Source organism: Polyodon spathula, chromosome 11 (genome assembly GCF_017654505.1).
Source record: "Polyodon spathula isolate WHYD16114869_AA chromosome 11, ASM1765450v1, whole genome shotgun sequence".
Lineage (NCBI taxonomy): Eukaryota > Metazoa > Chordata > Actinopteri > Acipenseriformes > Polyodontidae > Polyodon > Polyodon spathula.
Window position 1 is genome coordinate 19,713,285 of NC_054544.1, and position 26,489 is coordinate 19,739,773.

Here is a 26,489-nt window from a genome sequence, read left to right on the forward strand (position 1 = left end):
CCTCCGTAAGTCTAGGCATAACTTCAAATGTATCTACAGCGAACACCAATAAGAAATGCAAGCTGAGAACCCTCCACTTTTATAGCCACATCTTGGCGTGTTGCATGTTCAGTGAATGCACATGAATATTGCAAGTCTTAAGAACATGGTGTTAATTTTGGGAATATTCATGTGTTTTGTCATTTTGGCTTACATCATACGTTTTCGATCCTGACAATGTGACACCGTCAGCAAAACGTGTTTATAATACAATACTTTTGATCAAGTTTTGTTGCAATTTTTAAGAGATTAAAGAAAAAATGTTTGCTATGTGTTTATTTTTTTGAAGGGTCAAATAGGCAATAGTCAAAAGGCAAAGCAGATAGTTGGTTAATGACAGGCATTGAAGGGATGGAAAGAATTTCACTCTCCATGTAAAATAATAAAAGTGCAAAACTACATGGAAGTGAGGGTTGAAAAATAATATTTCTTTAATATGGTACCATATTTTAAATTGAAAACACATGTTTGCTATATTTCTATTTGTTTATAAACTGTACATGTCAGACCTCTATCCCCTTTTTGAATTGTGCATGACAGGTACGATTTATGGAATCATTTTGCTAGCCACAACCACTTTATAGAAAGAGTGCTTGCTAGTCAGAGCACTCAAGAGATAAGTAGATAACTATTGTTCACTTCTGAGCCTATTATTTAGTTACTTTACAGATACAGGATAAACGTTTCTTTATTTAAACAACAGCTGTATCTAAAACTGCTTTTAGTAAAGTACACAAAGACCAATTTGCTATATTTGGTCAATGACATGTACTTTGTTTACCAGTCACCAAATATGTGAAAATGAGAATGAAAACTATTGGTATATAGCTGGTGCACAACAAGGATTTCTGGGTACACTGCTTGGCTCATTGTGTGCTCTATACAAAGAGACACCCCCAAACAAAAGCACTTGGCAAGGGACATTGCACACTAAGACTCCAGTTACAGAGGGAACGAGACTTGACACTTAAGGCTGAAAGATGTGATGTCATGCCTTGAGGAGGTTTGAATTAATGAGAGTTTAACTGGGCTTTTTCCAGCAACAACCATGTTCATATATTTTTAGCTGAGCCAATTAACCCTACATCCAGGCCTTAAATTATTTTCCCATTTGGACAATGTCATCTTTTAAAGCTGGAGTAGAATGGCACGTTGGGAAAACTGGGAAATGACCTAGTATTTAAACATTAAAAAATTGTAAATATTTCAGTTTCTTCAGCCCTTATGTTAATCAATAAAACCCTAGTTAAACTAACACAAATAATAAACTCCTTGATGAACGAATTAAAATAATAATAAAAAAATAAATGTGTCACTTCTTTTACAAAAAAAGTATAATAAACAGCATATTCCCAACCCAGACACGCAGAAGTCTCCACTCAACAGAAGAGTCTACCACCACTCCAGAAAGAAGCTTAGGGCAGCAACACCACAGAAAAAATAAATGACCAAACAAGTAGATGTTCCCCACAGCCTTTTAAATGTACATAATTCACACAGAAACACCCTGCTCAGAACTACAGTCTTCTACTTTATAGGGGTCACATCTTGCATTAGTGGATTGTGCTTTGTGATTTTCTTAGACTCTTGAACATACTAACTTAAGCAATTAGACTGGAGTATTGATTTTTCAGATGACATGCACATTCCATAAAAGGTTGCTGTGCAAGCAGAAGACTTCCCGGTAAATGCACGGGCCTGGAATGGTTTCATTGGTATGCTGGCCCTTGATGAATGCAACCCATTGTTTCCAAACCAGCAACTTCTGCTTTTACCTAAATGGTACCCTGATTTAGCTCTGGGCAAAATGTTTTCTTACATATCGTTAAATTTAAAAAAAAAAGCTGTATTGTCAAGCTTCTTGTCAAATCAGTCAATTTTCATTAATTAAAAAGTATCTCATGGACATTTCCCACTGTGGTGCATACTATGATACCATGTTATTTATCATCCAGAGTTCAGATATTTTCAAATCGATTCACACAACACATGCCTTACAGTGCCGCACAACTACAATTAAAATATGACTCAGTATCCGACTTTCTTCCTTGGTTTAAATTTTTCTACATGCTATCAGAAACTACACTTGCTGTCCAGTTGGTTTATATTTCATAAAGGTAGTTCCAGCTGCATGGATATAACACTCTTCTGTCCTTGAAGGCTTATTAAGGTTCTAAATTAAATATGTCAAAAATAGTAATGACAAATGAAAACCATACAGGCACATTTAACTTGAATTTAGACCCTGGAGAAACAAGAAACATTTGAAAAACCACAGCTAAATAACAGCAAGTGTGGCAGGGCTAAAGACAATATATTACATAGAATGCTATGTGCACTGCACATTCATACATATGAAGCAGTATATATAAAGTAGTTCACATTTCATTTCTTAACTGGTCCTCACTTTTTCAAAACAGGCCCACTCAGAAATGTGGACTTTGGGGATCAGCTTTAGGGAATATTAGCTCTCTGCACCAAAAAAAGTGTAACACCAGGAGTAAAACTGCTCTTGTGAACATATTAAAAGAAATACTGGCACTTTAAATTGTTGCACGTTTTGCTACTAGTGTGAGCAGTTTTAAAGTACATCTACAGTACAGTCTTACCTGGTTCAGAAGGGAGGATGAAGTTAAGGAGGTGTCCCAAGGGATTGTAGTGGGTGGAGGGTCCGGGAAGGTTTGGGTCGGTCCAGTTTGAGATGGGTGCTGGTCCGGGAGGGAGGAAAGGGTTGACAAGGAACAAGGAAACAGGGAAAGCCTGAGGGGGGAGATGAGAATGCTACGTTCTCCTCTCTCTCACTCACAAGCAGACAGCAACACTTGCAGTCTCTCAAATAAAGGGAGAGGAACCTTAGCACACACAGCACTGGGAGGAGAAAAAAAAATAAGAAAAGAAATTCCCCACCCACTCTAGCCCGGGAGCCAATCCAAGCTACCAAAACACTGCCACAAACAACCAATCAGAAGAAATCCTGTCAATACCACAGCCTGTTAGTACAATTGCTCACGTCCAATCAGAATAATTAAACAGGAAACAGCCGTCCGTCCCCCTACACCATAGCACTGATTCACAAGAACACACAGCCAATAAAGCTGATTTAAGACTGCAACCAGACATCATAGTAATTAGATTGTGAAACACTTAACGTAAGATAAGAACTGGAGTGTTGTTTGTGCAGATTGCTAGAGGAACTGATGAGAGGAAAGTGTTTCAGGGAATTAAAACAAAACAAGGTTATTGTGCAGTTTGAACATTAATTTAGATGAAATGGTAGCCGTATTAGTCCAAAGATGATAGACAAAGAGAAGATGTGATACCTTGTATTGGACTAACTAAATAATAATTATTCACAAGCTTTCAAGACCTCAAAGGTCTCTTCTTTCACCTGAAGAATGTCATTATTTGTGAAAAACCTACTGTTGGAAAACATGGATACCAGTATAGCTCTGCCAGTCCACATGCGTAGCAAACTGCTAATCAATTCTCAATCCATGTTTTCCAACACCTACCTTTCGCTAACTGTCGCCTTCAATTATCTAGCAGGTTATGTCAGCTGAATCTGTCAGTATAATTTCAGATGCCTTTTAACTGCACAACTTTAACAGGCTATTGCCTCATCAGCACAGTGTTTCTGGAATAAAAGACAAAATCACAGATAACATTGAATAAAATCAAAATTTCTACCCTTATTTAATAAAGCTGACAACTTATATATTTCACTGTACTTGTACTTCTGGGATAGGGGAACAAATCATGAACATTTCAAGGTTTTGCAATTTGCATCCAGTTGGAGAAAACAGCTGTTGAAATAGTCAAATGCAAGCTGAAGCCATGGAGCATACAGAGACAACTCTAAAAGCAGGGTCACTGAGAACATTGGCACCTGCCAGTCACATACTTCAGCAGATTTATAAATGATTGCTCATTAGAATGGAGTGTGGAAACTAAAGATGCTTGAAGCTTAAAGTATTTTAGCCATTGGTATCACTAGCATTTTAGATTTGGGGGTTGGAGAATAGCATAATCTGTGCTGATTTTTAGCTGAGCAGTACAACATCACCACCTCTATAACAGCACAATTTTATTTTCCAGATACCTGACCTGTATCAGGAACCTGACATTCGGTTTCTACCTCTCTCTTGTGGAAAAAGCTTGTGTAGTCTCGGACACAAGTGTGTTTTACATATTCAGCTGATATGATCACCCAAAAAATATTTATTATTTATTATTAAGGGGCTGACATTTATTGTAGACACGAGTAACCCACTGCATACCATGGAACCATACCAGTGTTTGTGTATCATATTTTCTCTTGTGCAAATTGGGCAAGAGAACTGTGAAGAGAAACTGATGACATACTAAGAGACACTAAACAAATACAACTACCTGGGAATGGATCCCTGTTATTATTAAAATATAAATAAAAATAGTACAAATAATGTGCCATTTTTATTTTAGTGAGTAAACATTGGGTATATATCCGGTATGGGCAGGGAGAAAGGGGTCAGTGGCACTGGAACCATTTTTAAAGTAGGGGTGCTGAAAGCCATTGAACAAAATTGTAACCCCTGTATATGATGGAAACCATGCAAAGCCAGGAGGTGCTAACACACCCCCAGCACCCCTATTTCCAGCACCCTTGAAAGGGGCTAGATATTAATAAATATTTTTTCTAACTGTAGTTTTTTATCATAACATTATTGTGTATAGATGTTAAATAACATCAAAAACACAATTAATTTTAAGACCTGCATGCAAATCCAAAGTTCTGTTTTCTGAAATCATGGTTTTCATTGGTCTAAATAGGCATTTCTTTCTGCAACTCAGCATGAAGTTTTAACATCTACTCTCATGTAATGGAAATCATGGGCTTTTCAAAAAGAGCCAGGGGTAAGAATGCAGTTTAACTCTTTATTTTGGCGTGTCCATCCGAATACATCTCGACCAACAGATGCATATCTGTATTCCCAGTCAAGTGAAATCCATAGATTAGGGCCTAATGAATTTATTTCAATTGACTGATTTCCTTATATGAACTGTAACTCAGTAAAATCTTTGAAATTGTTGCATGTTGCTTTTATATTTTTGTTCAGTATCTATATATATATATATATATATATATATATATATATAATATATATATATATATATATATATATACAGTACTGTGCAAAAGTTTTAGGCAGGTGTGAAAAAATGCTGTAAAGTAAGAATGCTTTCAAAAATAGACATGTTAATAGTTTATATTTATCAATTAACAAAATGCAAAGTGAGTGAACAGAAGAAAAATCTAAATATAATCCATGTTTGGTGTGACCACCCTTTGCCTTCAAAACAGCATCAATTCTTCTAGGTACACTTGCAGTCAGTTTTTGAAGGAACTTGGCAGGTAGGTTAGCCCAAACATCTTGGAGAACTAACCACAGTTCTTCTGTGGATTTAGGCAGCCTCAGTTGCTTCTCTCTCTTCATGTAATCCCAGGCAGACTCGATGATGTTGAGATCAGGGCTCTGTGGGGGCCATACCATCACTTCCAGGACTCCTTGTTCTTCTTTACGCTGAAGACAGTTCTTAATGACTTTTGCTGTATGTTTGGGGTCGTTGTCATGCTGCAGATAAATTTGGGGCCAATCAGATCCCTCCCTGATGGTACTGCATGATGGATAAGTATCTGCCTATAATTTTCAGCATTGAGGAGACCATTAATTCTGACCAAATCCCCAACTCCATTTAAAGAAATGCAGCCCCAAACTTGCAAGAAACCTCCACCATGCTTCACTGTTGCCTGCAGACACTCATTCGTGTACCGCACTCCAGCCCTTTGGCGAACAAACTGCCTTCTGCTACAACAAATATTTCAAATTTTGACTCATCAGTCAGGGCACCTGCTGCCATTTTTCTGCACCCCAGTTCCTGTGTTTTCGTGCATAGTTGAGTCTCTTGGCCTTGTTTCCACGTCGGAGGTATGGCTTTTTGGCCGCAAGTCTTCTCCACTTCTGACCAGGCTTCTCCGGACAGTAGATGGGTGTACCAGGGTCCCACTGTTTTCTGCCAATTCTGAGCTGATGGCACTGCTGGACATCTTCCGATTGCGAAGGGAAGTAAGCATGATGTGTCTTTCATCTGCTGCAGTAAGTTTCCTTGGCCAACCACTGCGTCTACAGTCTTCAATGATGCCCGTTTCTTTGTGCTTCTTCAAAAGAGCTTGGACAGCACATCTGGAAACCCCTGTCTGCCTTGAAATTTCTGCCTGGGAGAGACCTTGCTGATGCAGTATAACTACCTTGTGTCTTGTTGCTGTGCTCAGTCTTGCCATGGTGTAAGACTTTTGACAGTAAACTGTCTTCAGCAACCTCACCTTGTTAGCTGAGTTTGGCTATTCCTCACCCAGTTTTATTCCTCCTACACAGCTGTTTCTGTTTCAGTTAATGATTGTGTTTCAACCTACATATTGAATTGATGATCATTAGCACCTGTTTGGTATAATTGTTTAATCGTACACCTGACTATATGCCTACAAAATCCCTGACTTTGTGCAAGTGTACCTAGAAGAACTGATGCTGTTTTGAAGGCAAAGGGTGGTCACACCAAATATGGATTTGATTTAGATTTTTCTTCTGTTCACTCACTTTGCATTTTGTTAATTGATAAATATAATCTATTAACATGTCTATTTTTGAAAGCATTCTTACTTTACAGCATTTTTCACACCTGGCTAAAACTTTTGCACACTACCACCACAGCTGTATAACAGCCAGGAAGGCTGTGCAGATGCATCTGATCCCATGTCGCCACATTGGTGTCAGAAAAAGTGAGATTGAATCACACCGCAGGTCTGTACAATGGATCAGACAGGGCTTACAGACGTGGAGCTGTCAGGAACGATTCTGAGATGCTGGGCAGAAGGAGAATGAAAAAGGTGCCATGGAGGTGCCAGTGAGGGAGACAGGTTGGTGAATTGCTGGCTGGAAAATACACAGCCCACGGAGACCCCCGGCTGACCCCCGGGGCCATCTCTGTTGGCGATATGGCCAACCAGGCCACAACCAATGCTTTTGCTTGGCCCTCACCACCATGGCTACCTTCCAAACCTCCAGCAGGGAAACAAACAGGGACCAGTATAGACGGGACACTGCTGGCCCCAGCTTCAGTCCCTACAGTAATGGTCAGCGTGTCAGAGCCGGACACAGGGGGAGTTCCGCCGTCCCACTCCCCTGCACTGACGAGAGCCTGGACCTGGTGGCAGGGTTGAAGTGATTCTCCACGCTGAACCACCGGAGCAGGCACTGGTAGGTAGCCCTCTCCCCTGAAGCAAATCCCAAGACAGCTATATATATATACAAGTTTCAGACGTGAGAAGGCCGTTCAGTAAATGCAAGTTCTTTTTATTTATTTATCTTTCTCTGAATAGATCCATATATCAGCTATTTACATATACAACAAAAGCAGAAATAACATCTACCTTAACTGGATACAGAAAAAAAAAAATCTTAACAGCCTAAAACTTAAACACTTCAAACAATAAAAACAAAATACAGCTGAACTTACAGTAAAACAGCAAATCCTTAATTACAATCATCAGTATACAACGATACAACATCAGTATTGTAATGAATGTAACCTTGCAACACTCTTTAGCTTTGTTAGTATCTATTGCACTTAATTCATTGTTGATTCCTTGATATGCTACATTTATTTTTTACCATTGTTGCATTTCATCCACAATTCATGATCGACTTGGCCCCCTTTTTAATGCTGTAGGCGGTCCACGGGGAAGCGTCTAGTTTAATTTATGCATTAAACAGGTGGCAAATCCGACAGGAAAGGTGTTCCGAATGTCTGTGTTTCAAAATGACACTGATGAATCACTGACTATTTAAGAAAAAATGTAAACACGAAATTTTCGGTACACATTTATAAACAAATTCTAAACACTGACACTGTGAATAGAGGCCTATATACAGTTATACTTGTTACAATATGGGGCTACAGGGGTGCTTTAAACTTCTTAGTCTCCAGAACGCGATGATTGAAACAGAAAATCAAACAGCATTGGTTAAGATGAACACACTGAACACACTGAATACATTGAAAACTGTGATATTTATGCCCATATGCATAGCACGTTCATCAAACAGCTCTTAATGTGCCAATTAGATTTGAGGCAAATCTAAAACAGGTTGTAAATTCACCAGTGAGTGGGTCTTGATAAACTGAAGTGTTTGGAATGTTGAAAAAATGTTTCATTTAGACTAATATAATGGCCCAATGAGGTCAAACCAGATATTAAAGTAGCACAGAGTTAAGTAGATAAAATATTATGTTTTGAATGACTTGAAATAGGTATGTTAGTTTAAACTATTCTGATTGATAAAATTGTGAGGAACTAGCAGGATAAATACTGGCAAAAATAGAACTACATGTTCTCTAGCTTATCAAATATTTAAACAAAATAGGTAAGGTGACTTATCTCCCAGCAGACTGAAATCTTCACAACCTGCTGTTTCCTTACTCGTTCAATTTCATTTTTAGTTTCTGGGGATTTTCAATCAACAAAATATAAAAAGCTGCAATTGCAACTTGGTTTCTTTTTTCTAGGGATATAGAACAGCAGGGGATAGGGCAATCCCTTATGTAAATTCCCCACAGTAAAAGAACAGCATGGTGTATTAAAGCATAGTGAAAGTGTGGTAAAGCATAGGTAATCATTGTAAAGCACATAGTGGTATGGAAAAGCATATATATAATTATATTATATAATTAGCCGAGCAAGATGCAATAATCTCAGTGCAAAAGCCCTCTGATACAAATAAATAAAATGTATATGCAGTATTGTGCCATTAGGTGGGGATATAGGCAAATTTGTGGTCAGTCATAGGACACTACAACTTTCACAGCCCCTTTTGTCTGGTTCGTGGTGTTTTCCTCAGTTGTGTTAATTTCTAGGTTGTCTAAATCTGCTTTGTTTACCTCAGTATGGCGAGATGTTGACATTTTTTTTCCCTTTTCAGTGTTTTTAGCTGCGGAACTTTTGTAGTTAATCTCAGGGATTGCTGTCATACTGTCTGACTCGAGTGGTTTTGTTTACCCAGGCATGCAGGCCGATCACAAGATATCTAATGGCCAGGAAGGTCTCAGCCATTCATAATCTAGTATTTTCGCCAATTGTTTCTACCCAGTAAATAATAGGCATTATTGACATACTGTGTTTCATATTGTACAGTATAATTTCTAATCTTTATTGTTTTATTTTAACGTATGTAATATAAATAAACTGTAAGTTTGTGCTTTAATTACTGGTTCCACTGACCTAGAATAGCACTAAATTTGTACCCCAAGTGTTATGTAGGTATAGTAATCCAAGATTACTACTAATCGGGGTGAAAGCAGCCGAAAAAATTACAGTTCAAAGTTTGCACTATCTTCTAAAAAAAAAAAAAAAAAAAAAAAAAAAGGCGGCCGAACTTTTTTTTTGCTAAGAGGGACAAACGTGGCATCATAGTGTACATACCATATGCCCTTGAATTAACACTGGTATTAATTTATTTCTGGTTGTGCAACACTCATAACCTAAAAATAATAAAGTCCATTCACTCAACGAGTTTAAAAATGCAACATCAACAGCTTCTGTTTCTGTGGTGCTGACAGCGCCATAAACACACAAGAGGGAACATTACCACCACGTGTTGTTCACGAGAACACTTGTACTAGGACTACATCTCCCAGGATAGATAGTGGGCTGTTTACATATACAGCCACCACATCTATAAACGACAAAGTCAGGGTTTGCTTCCTGAGACAGACAAGTGGGCATCTACCTTTAAATCCTGAAATATTTTATTGTGCATAAAGCGAAATCTCGTTCACACAGTATTCTCAGAATTGTAGTCCTGCAACCTTTGACCCACCACATACAGGCTGCAGAGCAAACTACATTTAGCAGATATCTCGAGAAAAAACGGCGACTGACAAAGTGTGGAACGTTTGGTTCAATGTAAGCACGTTGTGACAGCTAGTGCTGTAAAGAAAAGAGCAAGGTAAGTTTGTTGTTTAGTTTTAGTCACTGCTTTCTGTAAAACAATGAGGCTATGTGTTGTTCAACCATCTGTAAAAGCTGTTAATAGTGATATACTGTAGGCTTAAATGCTTTGCATATTTTGTTTCCTGTGGCAACGTACAAGCAGGGTTGGGTAAAATACTCAGAAAGTGTCAAAATACAAAATACAAATTACTTTGGAATCAGTATTTTCAATATAAAATACCATTTGACATTACAAAATACATTTAATAAACAAAACAGATTATCTATCTATCACTCTCTCTCTCTCTCTCTCTCTATCTATCTATATATCTATATCTATATAATATATATATAGATATATATATATATATTAGATATATATATATATATATATATATATATTATCACCCCCAAATATCGATATTTTAGTTACCTGAACCTAAACATTTCGCAATGCTTTTGGATGGCAGTTATAAGTGTAACCCTTCAAAGTTGCTCTTTAGGAAAGATGTGGTGGTTTTAGAATTTTGATAAAGGACTCTTAAGAGTCAGTTACTGTCCCAAGCACCTTTATTTTTTGGCTGCCAAGATGCAGTTTTAAAATAATTAGCAATTGCAGGTTAAAATATTTAAACTATTACTGACAATGTATTTTGGAATATTTTGAAATTACAAAATACTCAGGAAATGTATTTTCGATACAACATACTTCTAAATTGGCATTTGCATTACAAATTACAAAATACAAATGTAATGAAAATATGTATTGTAATTACATGTATTTTCAATACTGCCCAACTATGCACATAGGTAATTAAAAACAAGTACAAAAAGGCATGGTATTTATGATAATCTACATCTAATTGTGTGATCTAAATTTTTAAATAAACCTAGAATATAAATAACCGTAAGTGTTAATATTTTCAATACGAAAGAAAATGTACAAAAGCGGCACATTTTGAAAGCAGGGAGGTAGTGGGACAGTAAAGTAGTCCTGTCTGTGACTTCTCTCTCTCTCTCTCTCTCTCTCTCTCTCTCTCTCTCTCTCTCTCTTGGTAATTGGTATTTCTAAGTAGTCTTTAGTAGTACATATATTTCAATGCAGCAATATCAGCAATCGCCTAAAGCATAGTGATTAATCAAATGACCGTTAAGTATATGGAAAAATACAAAGTGGTGATAATTCAATATGTTACCATAACATTGTTCAGGAGTTTTCATTGGACTTTAGAAAGCAACATGCGTTCATTGTATATTGTAATGAAAAACTGTTGCTTAACTTTATCTGTACATTGTTATGTAAACATATTTAATCTCATGTGTTACAGGTAATGCCCTGAAATACTAGATACAAAGAAAGAAAAAGGCAAGGGCTAGTGACAGCGTGGGAAAAAGTAACACAAGCAGGTAGACAGGATGGCTCTGACAGAGGACTTGAAAGAACAGGAGGAGGCCAGTCCCAGTCAGGAGGAGAAGAAGCAGGAACCCCAGCTCTGGAAGTGGTCTGTTATCTTCCTCTGTTTATATGGATTCATGGCTCAGCTCAAACCTGGAGAGAGCTTCATCACCCCCTTGCTGCTGAGTATAGAAAAGAACTTCACCAGGGAAGAGGTAGGAAAGGGTTACACACTTACACTCACTGTCAGTGGTTCAGCACAGGAGCAACTTAGTAGAGGGGTGTTATAATGCCAATGGTATTTTTCAAACTTTTATTATAGGGTGTGATGTGTGGCTATTATAGCCATGTTTCCACTAGCTCCTTTCAGCAAACTTGATGCCTGTCTGGTTAGGTGTAACGCAAAAGTCATTGGTCATAGACGCAACACAGGCTTTGTCTTTGTACAATTGCCCTCAAAATATTTGTATTCCATTAATTTAACAAAAGAGATATTACAAGTTTGGACCACTCATGAGCACCTTGACATTTAATAAGCCTTAAAACGAACAAATAAAAAATGCATACAAATGCTATTTACTTGCTGTTTTGTTTTATGGATTTGCATAGGAGAATCATGACGCAAACCTGTAGCCAAAAAAACCCCAGCATCTTCATGTCTCACAATCTTAGGAAAAGATGGTGCTACAAGAAGATAAAGTATAGGCTGTAATTGAAATTGAGAGCAAAGCTCACAAGCCATTGGCCAGGAAGCATCTTGTAATATTTCCGATGGACTCTAGGTATTTGTTTTGATAAATAATATCTCCTGTCTGACACTGTAAACATGCACATTTTAAAGTACAAGGGTTATTATCTGTTTATCAATAGCAGAAGCACTGCTTTGAATGGTTTCATCTGTAAAGTGATGATCAGATATACTATTTGAGTGTATTAAGCCACAACAGTGTTTTGTGTTTTGTGCAAAGCTACTGTCTCATAATCTTTATGGTTGATCTGTTGACCATAGATGTGCTGTTTTTACCTTTGTAAAACGATGCTATGGGATTGTGATACAGGGCAAGTTCTACAACATGGTACAGTATTTACAGTGCCTATAGGAAGTATTCACCCCCCTTGGACGTTTTCACAATTTGTGGTGTTCGACCTGAAATCTTGACGCATTTAAATGGGATTTTTTTTCCTTTTGATTTACACAACACTATGAAGAGGCAAGATAATTTTTATTGTGAAACAACAGTTAATGGAAAAAAACAACAAAAAAGCAAAAACAAAAAAAAACTGTAATGTCTTGGTTGGATAAGTATTCACTCCACTGAGTCAGTACTTGGTAGAACCACCTTTGGCAGCAATTACAGCTGTGAGTCTTTTGGGTAAGACGATGTGCACATCTTCTTGGCAAAATTGTTCAAATCAAATGGGAAAAAAAAAATCCCATTTAAATGCGTCAAGATTTCAGGTTGTGGCACAACAAACTGAAAACGTCCAAGTGGGGTGAATACTTCCTATAGGCACTGTGTACTGCGGTTTAGGTTGTTCATTGTAACTTGAGCACACTTGATGATGTGCTCTTTCATTTCAAAATAATTAAAGGAGGAAGAATTTTATTCAGACTTTTTTTGTTTTTGTTTTTCAGTAAAACTTCACTATAGATCATTTAGGTTTTTAAACTTTATTTTCACCTTGACTGTACTGAACCCTGTTTATCCTGCCACCATACTATAAGGTATTAGGACAAACCTGATCCCAAACAGCTGCACAGGAAATGACTTTAAGTAATAAGCGGTCAAAGTGAATTGACTTGCGAGAGTCATTAAGTGATAACTGGAAGCATTGACAGCCATGAGTAGACGGGAGTATTTGTGACATTTGTCACTTGTACTGTATCCTGTTTTTTTTTTTTTTTTTTTTTTTGAACAGGATTTTGAATTTTTCTCTCTGCACTCTCTGCAGTTAATGCCAAGTGTGATGTGTGTACTCACTTCGATACTTGAAGGTCAATGAATTTGAATCCTGCCCAGTGAAAACATGGATGTGCTCCATCTGTCACAATGTGTAGTGAGGGCTGTGCAGTTGCAAAGAGGTGAGGCTTGATTGAAATATAAAACTGATGTCAGTTATCGCAAAGCATCAATATTAGAGACTGCCTTGACTACATCGTCTCAAGACTATATCGTCTCAAGAACATATAGCATACCTTTTAAATAAACCCAGTCAATAATCGCTCTTCCCTCATTGTACTGCAGCAGATGGTTTTGCTAGCAATTTCTTGGAACGGGGTTTCAGACCTTTTGGCTTTTGCAGAGAATGTTTTTGGTTTTATATCAGCAAGAAACTACCTAGAACCATAGTGAAACCACGCCTTCGTGCAGCTTCATGCATTATAATTAGGGGTGTGATTTTGTCATGGCGTTTGCGGAACCTGTGAATTTTGACATTTGTTTCCACTCAGCAGGGGAAAAGGAAAGGAGCAATTCACATATTTTGAATTGGCCTCGGTGCAAAGTTAAAGCGGCTATCAAATGTCAAATAAAGGTAGGGCTGTGTTCAAAGGTTTGTTCGCTAGCCAGGAATTCAAAGAGTTTTAACCCTTCGAAGGTTTGTCAGGTGACATTCAGGCACTGTATGTTTTTTTTTTTTTTTTTTTTTTTTTTTTCCTATTAACAGAAACCGTTTGACAATGTGTGAATACTAGAACTCACACATTAAATGCCACTAACATGCAAAATTTGATCTTTTAATTTGTATAATGCATATTAAACAAAAGTTGTATTAAATCCAGTACCAAATTGTTATGCATAGCAACTATATGGCGCCGCAGCTGTGTATTGAGTGGGGAATATGCCAAAGCACTGGCACTGGGTGGGTACCTATAGTGGTTGTAGAGCTTCAGTACAATATGCACTGACTATCTAGTGTGCAAGACAGTGTAAGAAAAGTACTATGATAGAATATGTTTGAAACACACAAAATAACAATAATATTTTAAATTTTGAAAACTGAGCACCCCCCCCCCCCACCTCCCACCTCCTGGTCATGTTCTCCAGAGGCAAACCCTTAATTTCTTTATTCGCCATCTCGACTGCGTTGTATATTGTAAGCTGTATTGCAAGAAATGTCTCAAAACCCCTCTGCTGTTTTGGGATTTTTTGGTTAAATGTCCGTACGACCAAAAAAGAAGTTGAATGCCAACTATGCAAGCGACTGTTGATGTATCATGGAGGCACGGGGTCACTTGACAAGCGTAAGTTCATATTATTATTATATATATATATTTTTTAGTAGTAGTAAAATATGACTGACTGATAACCTGCTTGGAACGGTGACTGTTAAATAAAGCTGCTGCAGTGCAAGCTCACTGTATATATCACAAGCAGCACAAATTGCAAGTAAATAAACAGAGCACTTTTATTTTTATTCTATATAACATATTTTTAAAATACACATGAATGTTTTATTCCATTTATTTGGATTACCTGTAAAATAGGATTTTCAATCAACTATAAACAAGTAGCTATGGGGATGTCACCAGTAAATTATGCAAATTGGTAGCATCGAAGAGTCGAACCTTCCTTCTGTAATGTGCTACGAACCTTGAAGGTCAAAATGCGCCCTTCGCTGCAGCCCCATCTAAAGGTGAGTAGTTACACAGAACTATAAAAAAGTGGGAAATTAAATTCTAAGAAACTAGCAGAGCAGTATCCCAAACAATTTGATGAAAGTGGAGCAGCTTTAATGAGAACCAAACTTCAAATTAACCAAAGCCTTTTTGTGCAGAAAATATACCTCTGCATACACATGATAATGCAAAACATAAAGGGAGGGTGGTTTACAGTTCTGGAGAAGCATGAACCCCGATTTGCAGCTCTTGCAGTCGTTCCTCTGAGGTTCTTAACCTGTCAACAGTGTAAATGATCCTTCTAATCTAGATGTGTTTAAATAGACATCAATGAAAAGGATATTGTAAAACTCTCAAACCAGAACATTATTTAAAAAAATTAAATTTCAGTATTCAGATTTTTTTTCTTAATTTATTTATTTTTTAACATCAGGCAAGGTGTACATGTTAAAAATAAAAGGTAGGCATGTTACAGTTGTTTGTACACAGTTGGCCAAGCGCCTCCCAGGTAGGGAGGGCTTAGGTTGGCAGGGGAATCCACAGCTCACCACGCATCAGCAACCCCTGTGGCCGATAGGGCGCCTGTGGTTCTGCAGTAGAGCCGCCAGATCGCTGTGGATCCGCAGTGGGAAAAATGACTGATTGGCAGGAGCACATTTTGGAGGACGCGTGCTCCAGCCTCCCTTCCCCAAGTCGGCGGGGGGGGTTGCAAGTGGTGAGCAGAGGATACAGGAAAAAATTTTGCATACCAAATTGGGAAGAACACCGTGGTAAAAAATTGGTGACGGCAACATTTAAAAAAACATATATAAAATAAAAAAAAGTCTGTTTTACTTTTGACTAAAGTATCTGTAAAAAAAAAAAAAAAAAGTTGTCAGATGTCAAAATGTTGACCAGCAAAGTCTTTATCATCCACAACTAAAAAACAGTAGTGATTTTTGTCTTCACCATTAAAAAAAGACTTATATTCAAAATGTTTGCCATTGAATTTATTCAGTTTGTTTAGTATTTCTAAAACGAGCTAGGTACTAATCTGTACTTTGCCACAGAAGTCAGAGCACAGGGTGTAGAGTAGAAACAGCAGCCTGTTTGTTAAAAGGGATGAAAGTTCACATTCTTGGTTGTTGTGTTAAGAGCTGTAACCAGGTGTGATTAAAAACCTTAACAGCTTACAGTACTGTGAAAAAGTATTTGCCCCATCTGATTTTCTGTATTTTTCACATTGAATTTGGTCAGATCTTTTTGTGGGTTGTAGTAGTCTATAGATGGAGTCTGAGAGAAAAAAATGAACACCAAAATTTGGTGCTTCTTTCATTTGTTTGGTGTGCAAGATAATCAAACATGCAATCTTCAGGTGTGGAAGATTAACTCAGCTGAATTAAAGGGATAATTAGGGTTAGCTGTTTGAATTCTTTGGTTAACAATCAGGCCTGATTTGGGCTAGCCCTGACCAATATATATCTTACTAACTTTGGCCCTTACCATCAGAGTGAATTTGTTAGCACACAGGTTCTAGAGGCACATCATGCCACAATCAAAAGAAATTCCTGAAGACCTCTGGAAAAAAGTTGTTGATGCCTATCAGTCTGGAAAGGGTTACAAAGCTATTTCTAAGGCTCTGGGGCTTCACCAAAGTCAGAGCCATATTGTGCAAATGGAGAACGTTTGGGACAGTAATGAATCTTCCCAGGAGTGGCCGTCCTGCCAAAATTTCTCCAAGAGCAAGGCGTAAAAACGTCAAGGCAGTCAAAAAGAACCCTAGAACAACATCCAGGGATCTGCAGGCCTCTCTCGCTTCGGCGAAGGTTAGTGTTCATGACTCCACCATCAGAAAGACACTGAGCAAAAATGAGATTCATGGCAGAGTAGGAAGGCGTAAACCACCGCTCACCAAGAAGAACATGAATGTTCATCTCAAGTTTGCCAAAAAGCACTTGGGTGGTCCTCAAGAGTTCTGGAACAATGCTCTATGGAGAGAGGAGTTAAAAATTGAACTTTTTGGCCAACACGGGCCCTGTTATGTCTGGCGAAAACCAAACGCTGCATTCCACAGTAAGAACCTCACATCAACGGTCAAGCATGGTGGTGGTAGTGTCTTGATTTGGGGATGCTTTGCTGCATCAGGACCTGGACGACTTGCCATCATTGAAGGAACAATGAATTCTGCTCTGTATCAGAGAATTCTACAGGAGAATGTGAGACCATTTGCCCATGAGCTGAAGCTGAAGCGCAGCTGGGTCATGCATCAAGATCCGAATGATCCGAAACACATAAACAAGTCTACATCAAAATGGTTGAAGAATAAGAAATTTAAAGTTTTAGAATGGCCTAGTCAAAGTCCATACCTAAACCCCATTGAGATGTTGTGGCAGGACCTGAAACGAGCAGTTTATGCTTGAAAACCTACAAATGTCACTGTTGAAGCAGTTCTGGGTGAAGGAGTTGGCCAGAATTCCTCCACGGCGCTGTGAGAGACTGCTCAATAACGATAGGAAGTGTTTGGTTGCAGTTATTGCTGCTAAAGGTGGCATAACCAGTTATTGAGTGTAAGGGGGCGATTACTTTTTCACATGGGGGCATTGGATGTTGCATAACTTTAATAAATAAATGAAAAGTATAAAGAATGTGTGTTATTTGTTCACTCAGGGTCCCTTTTATCTAATATTAGATTTTGGTTGAAGATTGATAACATTCAGTGTCAAAAATTTGCAAAAATACAGAAAATCAGACTGGGGACAAATACTTTTTCACAGTACTGTATATGGGCTTGTGTTGTAGTGGCGGGTGGTCAAGGCTGGTCAGCGGCAGAAATAGCAAACCCCAAACGCAGAACTTCAGTTTAAAGTACCTTGGCGCACTTTTATTCAACAAAATAAATCAAAACCAGAACAAACAAAAGGTTTAAACACAAATCCTACAAACTCTTAAAAACAAACAAAATATAAACACCCAAGCTTCAGCTATCCTGGAGTTCATGCGTGTTCACACTCTCACCAAACACACGCCTTTGTTCCCTTTTTATACCATGTGGCCAGGGGCTAAATTGATTCCGTCAATCATCAAATCACCACCTGGCCACATTCCACACTTTTCCATTCAAAATTCAATCACTCAATCCAACAATTAAACAATACCCTGTTGCAATGCAAGGATTCCTGCTTCCGTCACCAAATACACACACACACACACGTGCACACCCACGTGCAGAGTCTCTGCTCTGTCACAGGGCTGAACACAGAACCAAGTGTAAATCGAACTTAATTTTGCTTTTGCATAGTACTTGTGTAGTGTACTATTTATTTAAATAAAATCTGCTCTTTCTCAGCCCTCTATTCTATAACTGTTTGATAAACGGTTTAAACATTTACAGTCTTTTATTGAATAAGCCATTTATATCGCATCACCTACTAATAGTTATACTGCTGACCTACTGCTTACATTTGCCATATCCTGAAGTTGAAATACAACCCCTTCAGCATGAGGTTCAGGGTTTTTTTATCCACTATTTGCCACTTGTGATGCAAACCAAATACCTTGGTTTCCCCTGAATAGATAATAGTACATTAAAACAGTTATTCTTTTTTTTTTTTCCGAAGGGCTAAGTGGCATATAATGCTGGGTTTCTCAAAGTCACAAGTGAAATGATTTAGGTGGTCTCTGTTATCCCTAGGACATTAGTCCACATCACAAAGCCTCAGCACAATTTCACCAAGTGCATTCGCAAGCTCCATAAAAAGTCTCAACTGACTTTATAGCCACTCTGTATATTGTATATCCACAGCCAAAACAACAGTAAAACGTCAAACCAGGACATAAGCTGAGAACTTTAGTTCTTGCTGGACAACAGTGTTACTTGATTTACTAACAAAAATTCCGTACAAGAACACTGTGACCCACTTTTGATGCCAAATTGTAGTTACGCAATCATCCCTCCCAGCACACCACCTGTAGAATGCAAGTTATATATAAATCCTGATTTCCACTGCTTAATCTTCCTTTTGTCGTGATAATGACCAGTTTGTTCATTTTAGCAGCAGTTCAGGAGTTTCCTGGACATACACAACAGGGTTCTCAACACAGTTTCAGAATGAGATTCAGTACCCTGCTGCTCGCATATGAACCCTGTCAATTTAGTCTTACAGCAGATTCTTGTTTGCAAAGTGCCGTTATAATTTCTCATTCCTTATTGTACAAAACTAAAGCCCTAGATTAAGTAGTTTAGCCATTTTTATTTGTGAAGTGCAGCATTTAATATTGTTTGTGTACATTATAGACTTACATGGTTGACATTTGACAAGTCAGTTCAGATTTGTAAGCCTATTTGGTTCATGATGTGAAAGCTAAACAGAATTTGCAGTAATTAAAAGTATCATCTTTACGGGTGATAAGTGGTGAAATTTAAACCTGGTTTAATTTGCAACACAAGTAATTAATTCATTATCAGTTACCGTTCAAAAGACTCAGTACTGAGTTATTTCTAAATCTGGAAACCCCTCACACCGCTGATTAATTTCTCCATGCAAATGGCATAGTTGACGTTCTGTCATAAACAGTGTTTGAAAAGAAAGATTTTTATTTGTATAAGTCACAAGACAGCAGATCTGACATACTTTGTTTTTGTAGAGGGATAATAGTAGGCACTTGGTCAGCAGGTCCTGCACCCAAGACAAATGACTAATATTTTACAAGGTACAGTGTCAAAAGTGATGACTATGGACCATTCTGTTTTCAATGCAGATTTCTACCTCCGATTTCCATAAAGAAATTAGAGGTGGTAATGTTTGAGTAACAGCTGTTAATTTGCCGTTTTTCACTTTTTTGTGTCCCTTGCATGGGGTGCATCCAGAAATTGCTGATGTAGTGGTAGTGCAGGTATATACATGTGTCACACATACATCTTAACTTATCTCTAGGGCTGTTTATCCAATTTGTAAGTCAGTTTCCTCACAATACTTTGCAGAGATTTTACCATAGTATACTGTTAAGTGAATGTTTGTAATGTGCGCCCATGAGATAACCAATAGTGAAAAACAAATCAATAAAATGATCACTTTGTTCTTGCTTATTTTCTGTAGGTGACCAATGAGATCACTCCAGTTCTGTCCTACTCTTACATGACGGTTTTGGTGCCGGTGTTCTTACTGACAGACTATCTGCGCTACAAGCCCGTGTTGATCCTGCAAAGCCTCAGCCACATCTCAATTTGGCTCCTCCTGCTGTTGGGCACAAGCCTGCTGGAGATGCAGTTCATGGAGTTCTTCTACGGCATCACCATGGCGGCACGTGTGGCCTATTCCTCCTACATCTTCTCGCTAGTCACTCCCTCCCTCTACCAGCGAGTGGCCAGCTACTCGCGTACCTCTGTGTTGTTGGGAGTCTTTACCAGCTCTGTCCTTGGCCAGCTCTGTATGTCTGTGGGGGAAGTCTCCTTTGGCACCCTCTCAAAGATCTCCCTGGGCTTTGTGATCTTCGGCTTCGCACTAACATTGTTTTTGCCATGGCCCAAGCGAAGCTTGTTTTTCAACAGGAAATTGCAGGGAGCAGAGGAGACCTCGTCCACAGAGTTGGACCAGATGAACCGCGATTGCCTTCAGTCCACCGCTGTTAAACCAGTGTCTGCCTGGCGGAACTCTGTGTTTTTTCAAATGCTGAAGGAACTTTTGAACGTGGTCAAGCTTCCCCAACTGCGACTGTGGTCCTTCTGGTGGATCTTTAACTCAGCTGGGTACTATCTCATGGTCTATTACGTCCATATACTCTGGAATGAGGTCTACCCAGCCATTGAGAATAAACATGTTTATAATGGTGGGGTGGATGCCGCATCTACTCTTCTAGGTAGGTTTTAACATCCTAAATGTAGATAGAACTTGTGAGACCCTGGGTGCGTGCTTGCGAGCAGATCTGTACAGCTTGTCCTGTTCATAGTCCATAATGAAGAATCTTGATATACAAAGTTTCTTAACCAGAAATTCTTGAGGTTCTTATAATCTAGCTGATGGTGACTTCTCTCTTTGCTGCTGTATGTTAATGAAGACCTACATTTGCTAAAACATTTTTATCGACAATTGTTACCATTATGCATTAGTCATACAGTAAGTGTATCTGTTATCTTCCCAGTTCAAAGAGATGCTTATGGAGTATAATGCTTTCTCCAGCTGACTCAATAAAAGTTTTAGTCTTCTTGTTACATTCACTCTATATTTCTTTCTGTTTCAGTTATCACATCCTATTGGCTTTTTAAAACCAAGTTTTTTTTCAATATAGCTATCAGAATCTTGTCGAACCTTGAAGTACATCTGGCACATGGGAGTGTAACCATTAACCCGTTTTAAAGTCTTTTTTAGCCCTTTTATTTTACTCGTGGAATAACGTGGCTTGTTCCTTTTTTTTTTTAGAGAATTTTATTGCCCAATTTGTCTGTTTTTCTCAGTAAGTGTGATGGGTCATATCATATATTTGACAAAAAAAAAAATGCAGTTTGAGGTTTGCATATTTTCATATCTGTATGTTTTTTTTTTTTTTTTTTTTTTTTTTTTTTAATTATTATTATTATTTTCACCCCTCAGGGCCTCAGGTGCCATGGCTTCATTTGTTGCAGGGTATGTGACAATCCGCTGGTCTCTGTGGTCTGAGCTTGTGATTGGCATTGTCACAGCCCTTCAGGCTGGTCTGCTGCTACTCATGAGCACCACATCAAATATCTGGGTGTGCTACGTCGCTTATGTCTTGTTTAGAAGTTCCTACCAGTTCCTTGTGCCTATAGCCATGTGAGTATCATTATCCCTAACACAGCCTATTCTTTTTCACATATTCACAAGAATGTGGAGGTATCTGTTCTGTTAGAAATGGTACTATTTTATGGTGGTTGTACTAGAATACGAAATCAGGTTCAGACATTGCGGATTGATGATCTATATCAGGACATATGATAAATACCTAATCGTTTTCATGTATAAAGCCCACTGTGCACCCTGTCCCACAGCAAATGCAGTTCTGTCCAGTTTAAAGACCTTTGCTCAACAGTTATTGCAGGTGACATTGAAAATGCAACGTGATATTCTGTTCCACCTGGACGAACATGCAGGCAAATGTTTAGATTCATAGTCTGTTCTCCAAACAGCACACGGTTGTGAATAATCTTGTGTTCAACCTATTCAGGTTGAAGTGCATGTTGTTTTTGGCGGAGAGATAGCGAGAGTGAGAGATGAGATGAAATATGTTTACACAACAATGTTAAGCAACAGTTTTTCATCGCACTACAATGAACACATGTTGCTTTATAAAGTCCAATGAAACCTGCTGAACAACGTTATGGTAACATATTGGATTAATACCACTTTGTACTTATACTTAACGGTCATTTGATTAATCATTATGTTTTAGGCGATTGTTGATATTGCTGCATTGAAATATATGGACTACTAAAGACTACTTAGAAATACCAATTACCAAGTTGAACAAGAATTAGAGAAATGCATTGCAAAGGTAGGAACCAAGTTAACCCGTTTGCAAGTAAAAAAAATCTACAAGCTAGAGTGCTATTGCACTACAGGATAGCGTGACAATGTTTTACTAGTTCATCTGCACATTATTTTGTTTTTGCTAAGTACACTTTATTTCTGTGCTTTTAGTTTCCAGATCGCTTCCTCTCTCACAAAAGAACTCTGCGCCTTGGTGTTTGGAGTTAATACTTTCCTTGCCACAATTTTGAAGACCATCATCACAATTATCGTTGCAGATAAGCGAGGACTGGCTCTGGCGGTACATCCGCAGGTATGAGAAAAAAAATCAACAAATATATCTAGGTTCAGCTGCTACAGAAAGTGAATGACACAAACTGAAAATAAGCGACTTCCTAAGTTTTGCTGTTCATGGTAGCCAGCATAAAACCAGAGTACAACCACTTTGAATGCTTCAAATACATATTCACTCCCAACACAGTGCCATAGTGAATCACTACACACAAGATACGTGCTTAACTAACATGCTTAAATGACTAAAATCTAATAAACAAATTGTAGTAATACTGAAAAACATGCAGAGTTCTTTCTCATTGTCTTTGCTGAATAATCAGTGTCACTGAGCAGATCACAATCTCTTCAAATAGGAAGTACCTGGCTTGGCTGTCCCCACATTGCAAAAGTCACACACAGTCATTCTGCATTGGTTGTAAATGTATTTGAAGAGCAGAGAATGTGGTTCTTTCAAAACTAAGTACAGTATGTGAGACACAAATAGCCAATAGAACTGGATTTGTAAGGTAAAATATGTATTTCTTTTAAAGCCTACCCTGGATTACGTTCATTCCAATGATGTGTAGACCTTCCATCCAAATTCTCCCTGAGGCAATCCAAAATGCCAGCATCGCAATAAACACGCCTGTTGTAGTCTGAACCCCAGTGAACAGAATATTATTTACTGTCACTCTGAGACAGCTTTGGGTAAACTCCAATTTAGTAATAGAACAAACTTTCTAGCGCAAAGTTTGGCCCCTGTAGGCGTCTAAATTAATATTTACAGTCGCCTAAAGAGAAGAAAGGATGGCGACCAGAATGGTTCACTGATTTCAAGAGTCCTACTGCAAGATTATGAGGACCCTCTGTAGGTTTGTGTGTCAGTTAAAGTTGAAGAATAACATAGCATCTAAAGAACATCTTTTGGAGGACCTTGAGCTGTAAAAAAGCCAATTTTAACCATAGTCAAATGTGAACAACCTGTAAACCTATTTGACATTCACACGTTTCACAGTATCAGTATAACACAATGTGCCAGTGGTTTTGGACTGGATGCCAAATTAAGTTGCTAGTTTCATCTGGAGTCGATGTGTCAGGGACAGATACAATGGTATGGAGGGCCACAGGGGAAGTATTTGTTCTTTCAACACAGCCCTGTGTATGTAATATTTTGTTTGTTTTTTTTCTCCAGTTTTTAGTTTATTTTGGCTACTTCACATTGCTAACTGTGATCTACTTCGGAGCAGCAGCCAACGTTATCATCAAGCACTTCCGCAGTGAGAAGAAGCCAGCGACCCCGAACCAGAACGCAGACACAGAGCTGTGCAGTACAGTGATGGTTGGCAACAACGCAGAGAAACTGACCAATGGGAAGGTCTGAAACCAAGGAATGTATTTCAAAGGGTGGACATTTCTGTGATAAATGATTTATACCAGGGATGCTTTTCAGATTACAAAAACATGGGGTGTTTTTAGTCAGTGACCCTTGTCTTCAACTAGCGTGGTCATCTTGGTCATTAGTAGTGGAAAGTATATTTCTACAATGTGTAGACAGATACACAGAATACTGGTATCGAATGACAGCTGTGAATTGTGCGTTCTGGGACACATTGACAATTGGACGGCTCTGTCAGACAACGCTGGAATTCCAGATCTCAACAAGTACTTTTTAGAATAGAAATCTAGAGTGAAAAAAAAAAAAAAGCAGCTACAATTTTAATGTTTTTTTTAATATACTAATAGAAAGCGCAGTCATCACAGTGTTAAGAATACTGAAATTCTGCCCAATAGCTCATATCAGTTATATGGCTTTAATATTTGAATTTGGGAGCCAGTTGTAACTATGTATGCATGTACAGTATGTAAAATTTACCACCACTGGGGTCTATATCAAAATCAAGCATTTCTATGCTTTCTTCCAATTCATTTTTTTTTATTTAGTTCTTGTGCACTTCTTTCTCAATTCAATAGGCATAATCATATCAGTACCCAGCACTTACTGATTAAATGTTAGTGTGTAACGTAACTCCATTGAAGTGGGTGTGTTGATACCCCTTGCACTTGATAGCTATAAAATGGTCCTTTAGAGTAAGTCTGACTTTTAAAAAAGCACTTAAAGGAGAACTGTAATGCAAATTAATATATAACAATTTCAGTAGACAACATGTTAACTAAAGCTTTTGACACATTTTCAGCCTCTCCTTGAGCAGTATGTCGTATAAAAACCATTAAAACGAATTAACATTAAGTGTATTGGAGCTCTCTTCCATTGCACTTTATGTGACGTCCTGTCGTTGACTCGCTTTATAGTCACACATAGTATTCTATTGAGTGGATGTCCCATTCCTTTATTATATAGCCATTGTTTTGTTATGGCTGCCATTTGTTGGTTTAAAGGCTTAACATCGGTGCCAGAAACGTTTCAATATGGCGGAGGGCTGCATTTCCAGCTGACACGGAAAGATGTCAAAAAAATTTAAATACTGGCCAAATGCTTGAGTTTTTAACAAAATTGGCACAGCGAGACGCATTTGTTATGTATACAGAGTATTTAGAGAGCCTTGTTATTTTGAGTTATTTTTGAAACAGTAATTGGCTAAACATTGTAGCTACTAAGATTCCTGTTGATTAGGTGGTTGTCTTTGTTCTGTCCCCTACAATATTATCCCAAAAGCAGTTAAACCCAGTGCTTAAGAAGCCAGTGTTTCACTTTACACAGCCGCTGTGTAAAAACAAATCAAATTAAGAGGCTATACTTCAAGAGGTGTATCCTTGTGAACATGCTACTCTCTGTAACCACTGCCTTCTCTATGTGAATGGTAGCAACATCTATACTGTGACCCTATCACTGACCCTTGTCTACAGTGTTTTTGCCTTCACCTGCTAAGTTTCATTGTACTGTGCTGAATGTTCCACAGTAGCAGGGCAGTGAGGACAAATTACATTACAATCACCCTGTGTACCGCTACATGTTAGAATTCATTGACACATCTCCGAATTCCCCATGCATCAAAATTCAGAAAGTACACCTTTCCAGAAATTACTTATCACGTGTGTTATTGGTTTTGCATTTATGTAATCTGAGGCTAGAGATATATTTCTTTTTATATCCTGTTTCACTAAGTCAGTAGGAGTTCTGTGGAGGGATTTTATTTTCTGCTGGCAGATTTGCACCATCCAGTGTCTGTGTAGTGTCGCTGCATTAGAAATTAAAAATTGCAGTGCTTTTCAGCTGTTTACTGTGCAGGTTTTGTTCCATCAGCAAATACTGTATTACTTCAATTTGGCGCTGCAGTGTTTATTTTAAATTGATCAAAATGACTGCAGCCCTAAATAAGGGCGGCGATTACACAAGGGCGACCTTTATTAATAATACTGTGCTTTACAAACGTTGCAATGTTTTATTACATGATGTAAGGCATTTTAGAAGCGGTGGTGTGACAGGCTCCGATCTGCAGTACCGATCTCTTGTGTGTTTTGGGGCTTGGACTGCTGTGCTGTAAGTAGTTCATCTTGGGTTGTCGGTCGGGACTATACCAGAAAATAAAATGGGCTTACTAAGGTGTGTGAACATTGGTTTGTATTGCATGGTGGATTGAGGTTGCAGTCTCTTCGGGGGCGTCACATGTACATAGCCAGAGTTGCGCATTCTGTTTATTTTCTGAGCAGGGTTAGGAA

At 38.3% G+C, this 26,489-nt stretch overlaps 2 protein-coding genes across 8 annotated transcripts in view; one reads left to right on the forward strand and one right to left on the reverse strand.

The window, feature by feature from the left end:
• The window catches only part of LOC121323427 (poly(rC)-binding protein 3), an 87,179-nt gene extending 84,273 nt beyond the window's left edge, over window positions 1-2,906 (reverse strand). For 4 of the 7 annotated variants that reach the window (XM_041264507.1, XM_041264508.1, XM_041264504.1 and 1 more), the window contains exon 1: window positions 2,649-2,905. The gene's annotated coding sequence lies outside the window, so the exon portion shown is untranslated. Of the gene's footprint in view, window positions 1-2,648 lie in introns of all 7 variants that reach the window. The other 3 variants (XM_041264510.1, XM_041264509.1, XM_041264511.1) reach the window with 3 other exon arrangements.
• A 6,844-nt stretch (window positions 2,907-9,750) lies between these two features.
• On the forward strand, window positions 9,751-24,987 carry slc19a1 (solute carrier family 19 member 1). Its single transcript, XM_041262883.1, has 6 exons — window positions 9,751-10,079; window positions 11,392-11,674; window positions 20,154-20,913; window positions 21,653-21,845; window positions 22,710-22,851; window positions 24,004-24,987. The coding sequence occupies exons 2-6, from the start codon at window positions 11,480-11,482 to the stop codon at window positions 24,190-24,192; spliced, it is 1,479 nt and encodes a 492-aa protein (XP_041118817.1). The 5' UTR covers window positions 9,751-10,079; window positions 11,392-11,479; the 3' UTR covers window positions 24,193-24,987.
• Window positions 24,988-26,489: the final 1,502 nt, after the last annotated feature.

Bases quoted from the DNA above. Each gene is read 5' to 3' on its own strand.
- slc19a1 (XM_041262883.1), top strand. From the start codon at position 11,480: ATGGCTCTGACAGAGGACTTGAAAGAACAGGAGGAGGCCAGTCCCAGT. The intron at 11,675-20,153 runs GTAGGAAAGGGT...TATTTTCTGTAG, and splicing joins AGAACTTCACCAGGGAAGAG to GTGACCAATGAGATCACTCC. The intron at 20,914-21,652 runs GTAGGTTTTAAC...TCAGGGCCTCAG, and splicing joins TGCCGCATCTACTCTTCTAG to GTGCCATGGCTTCATTTGTT.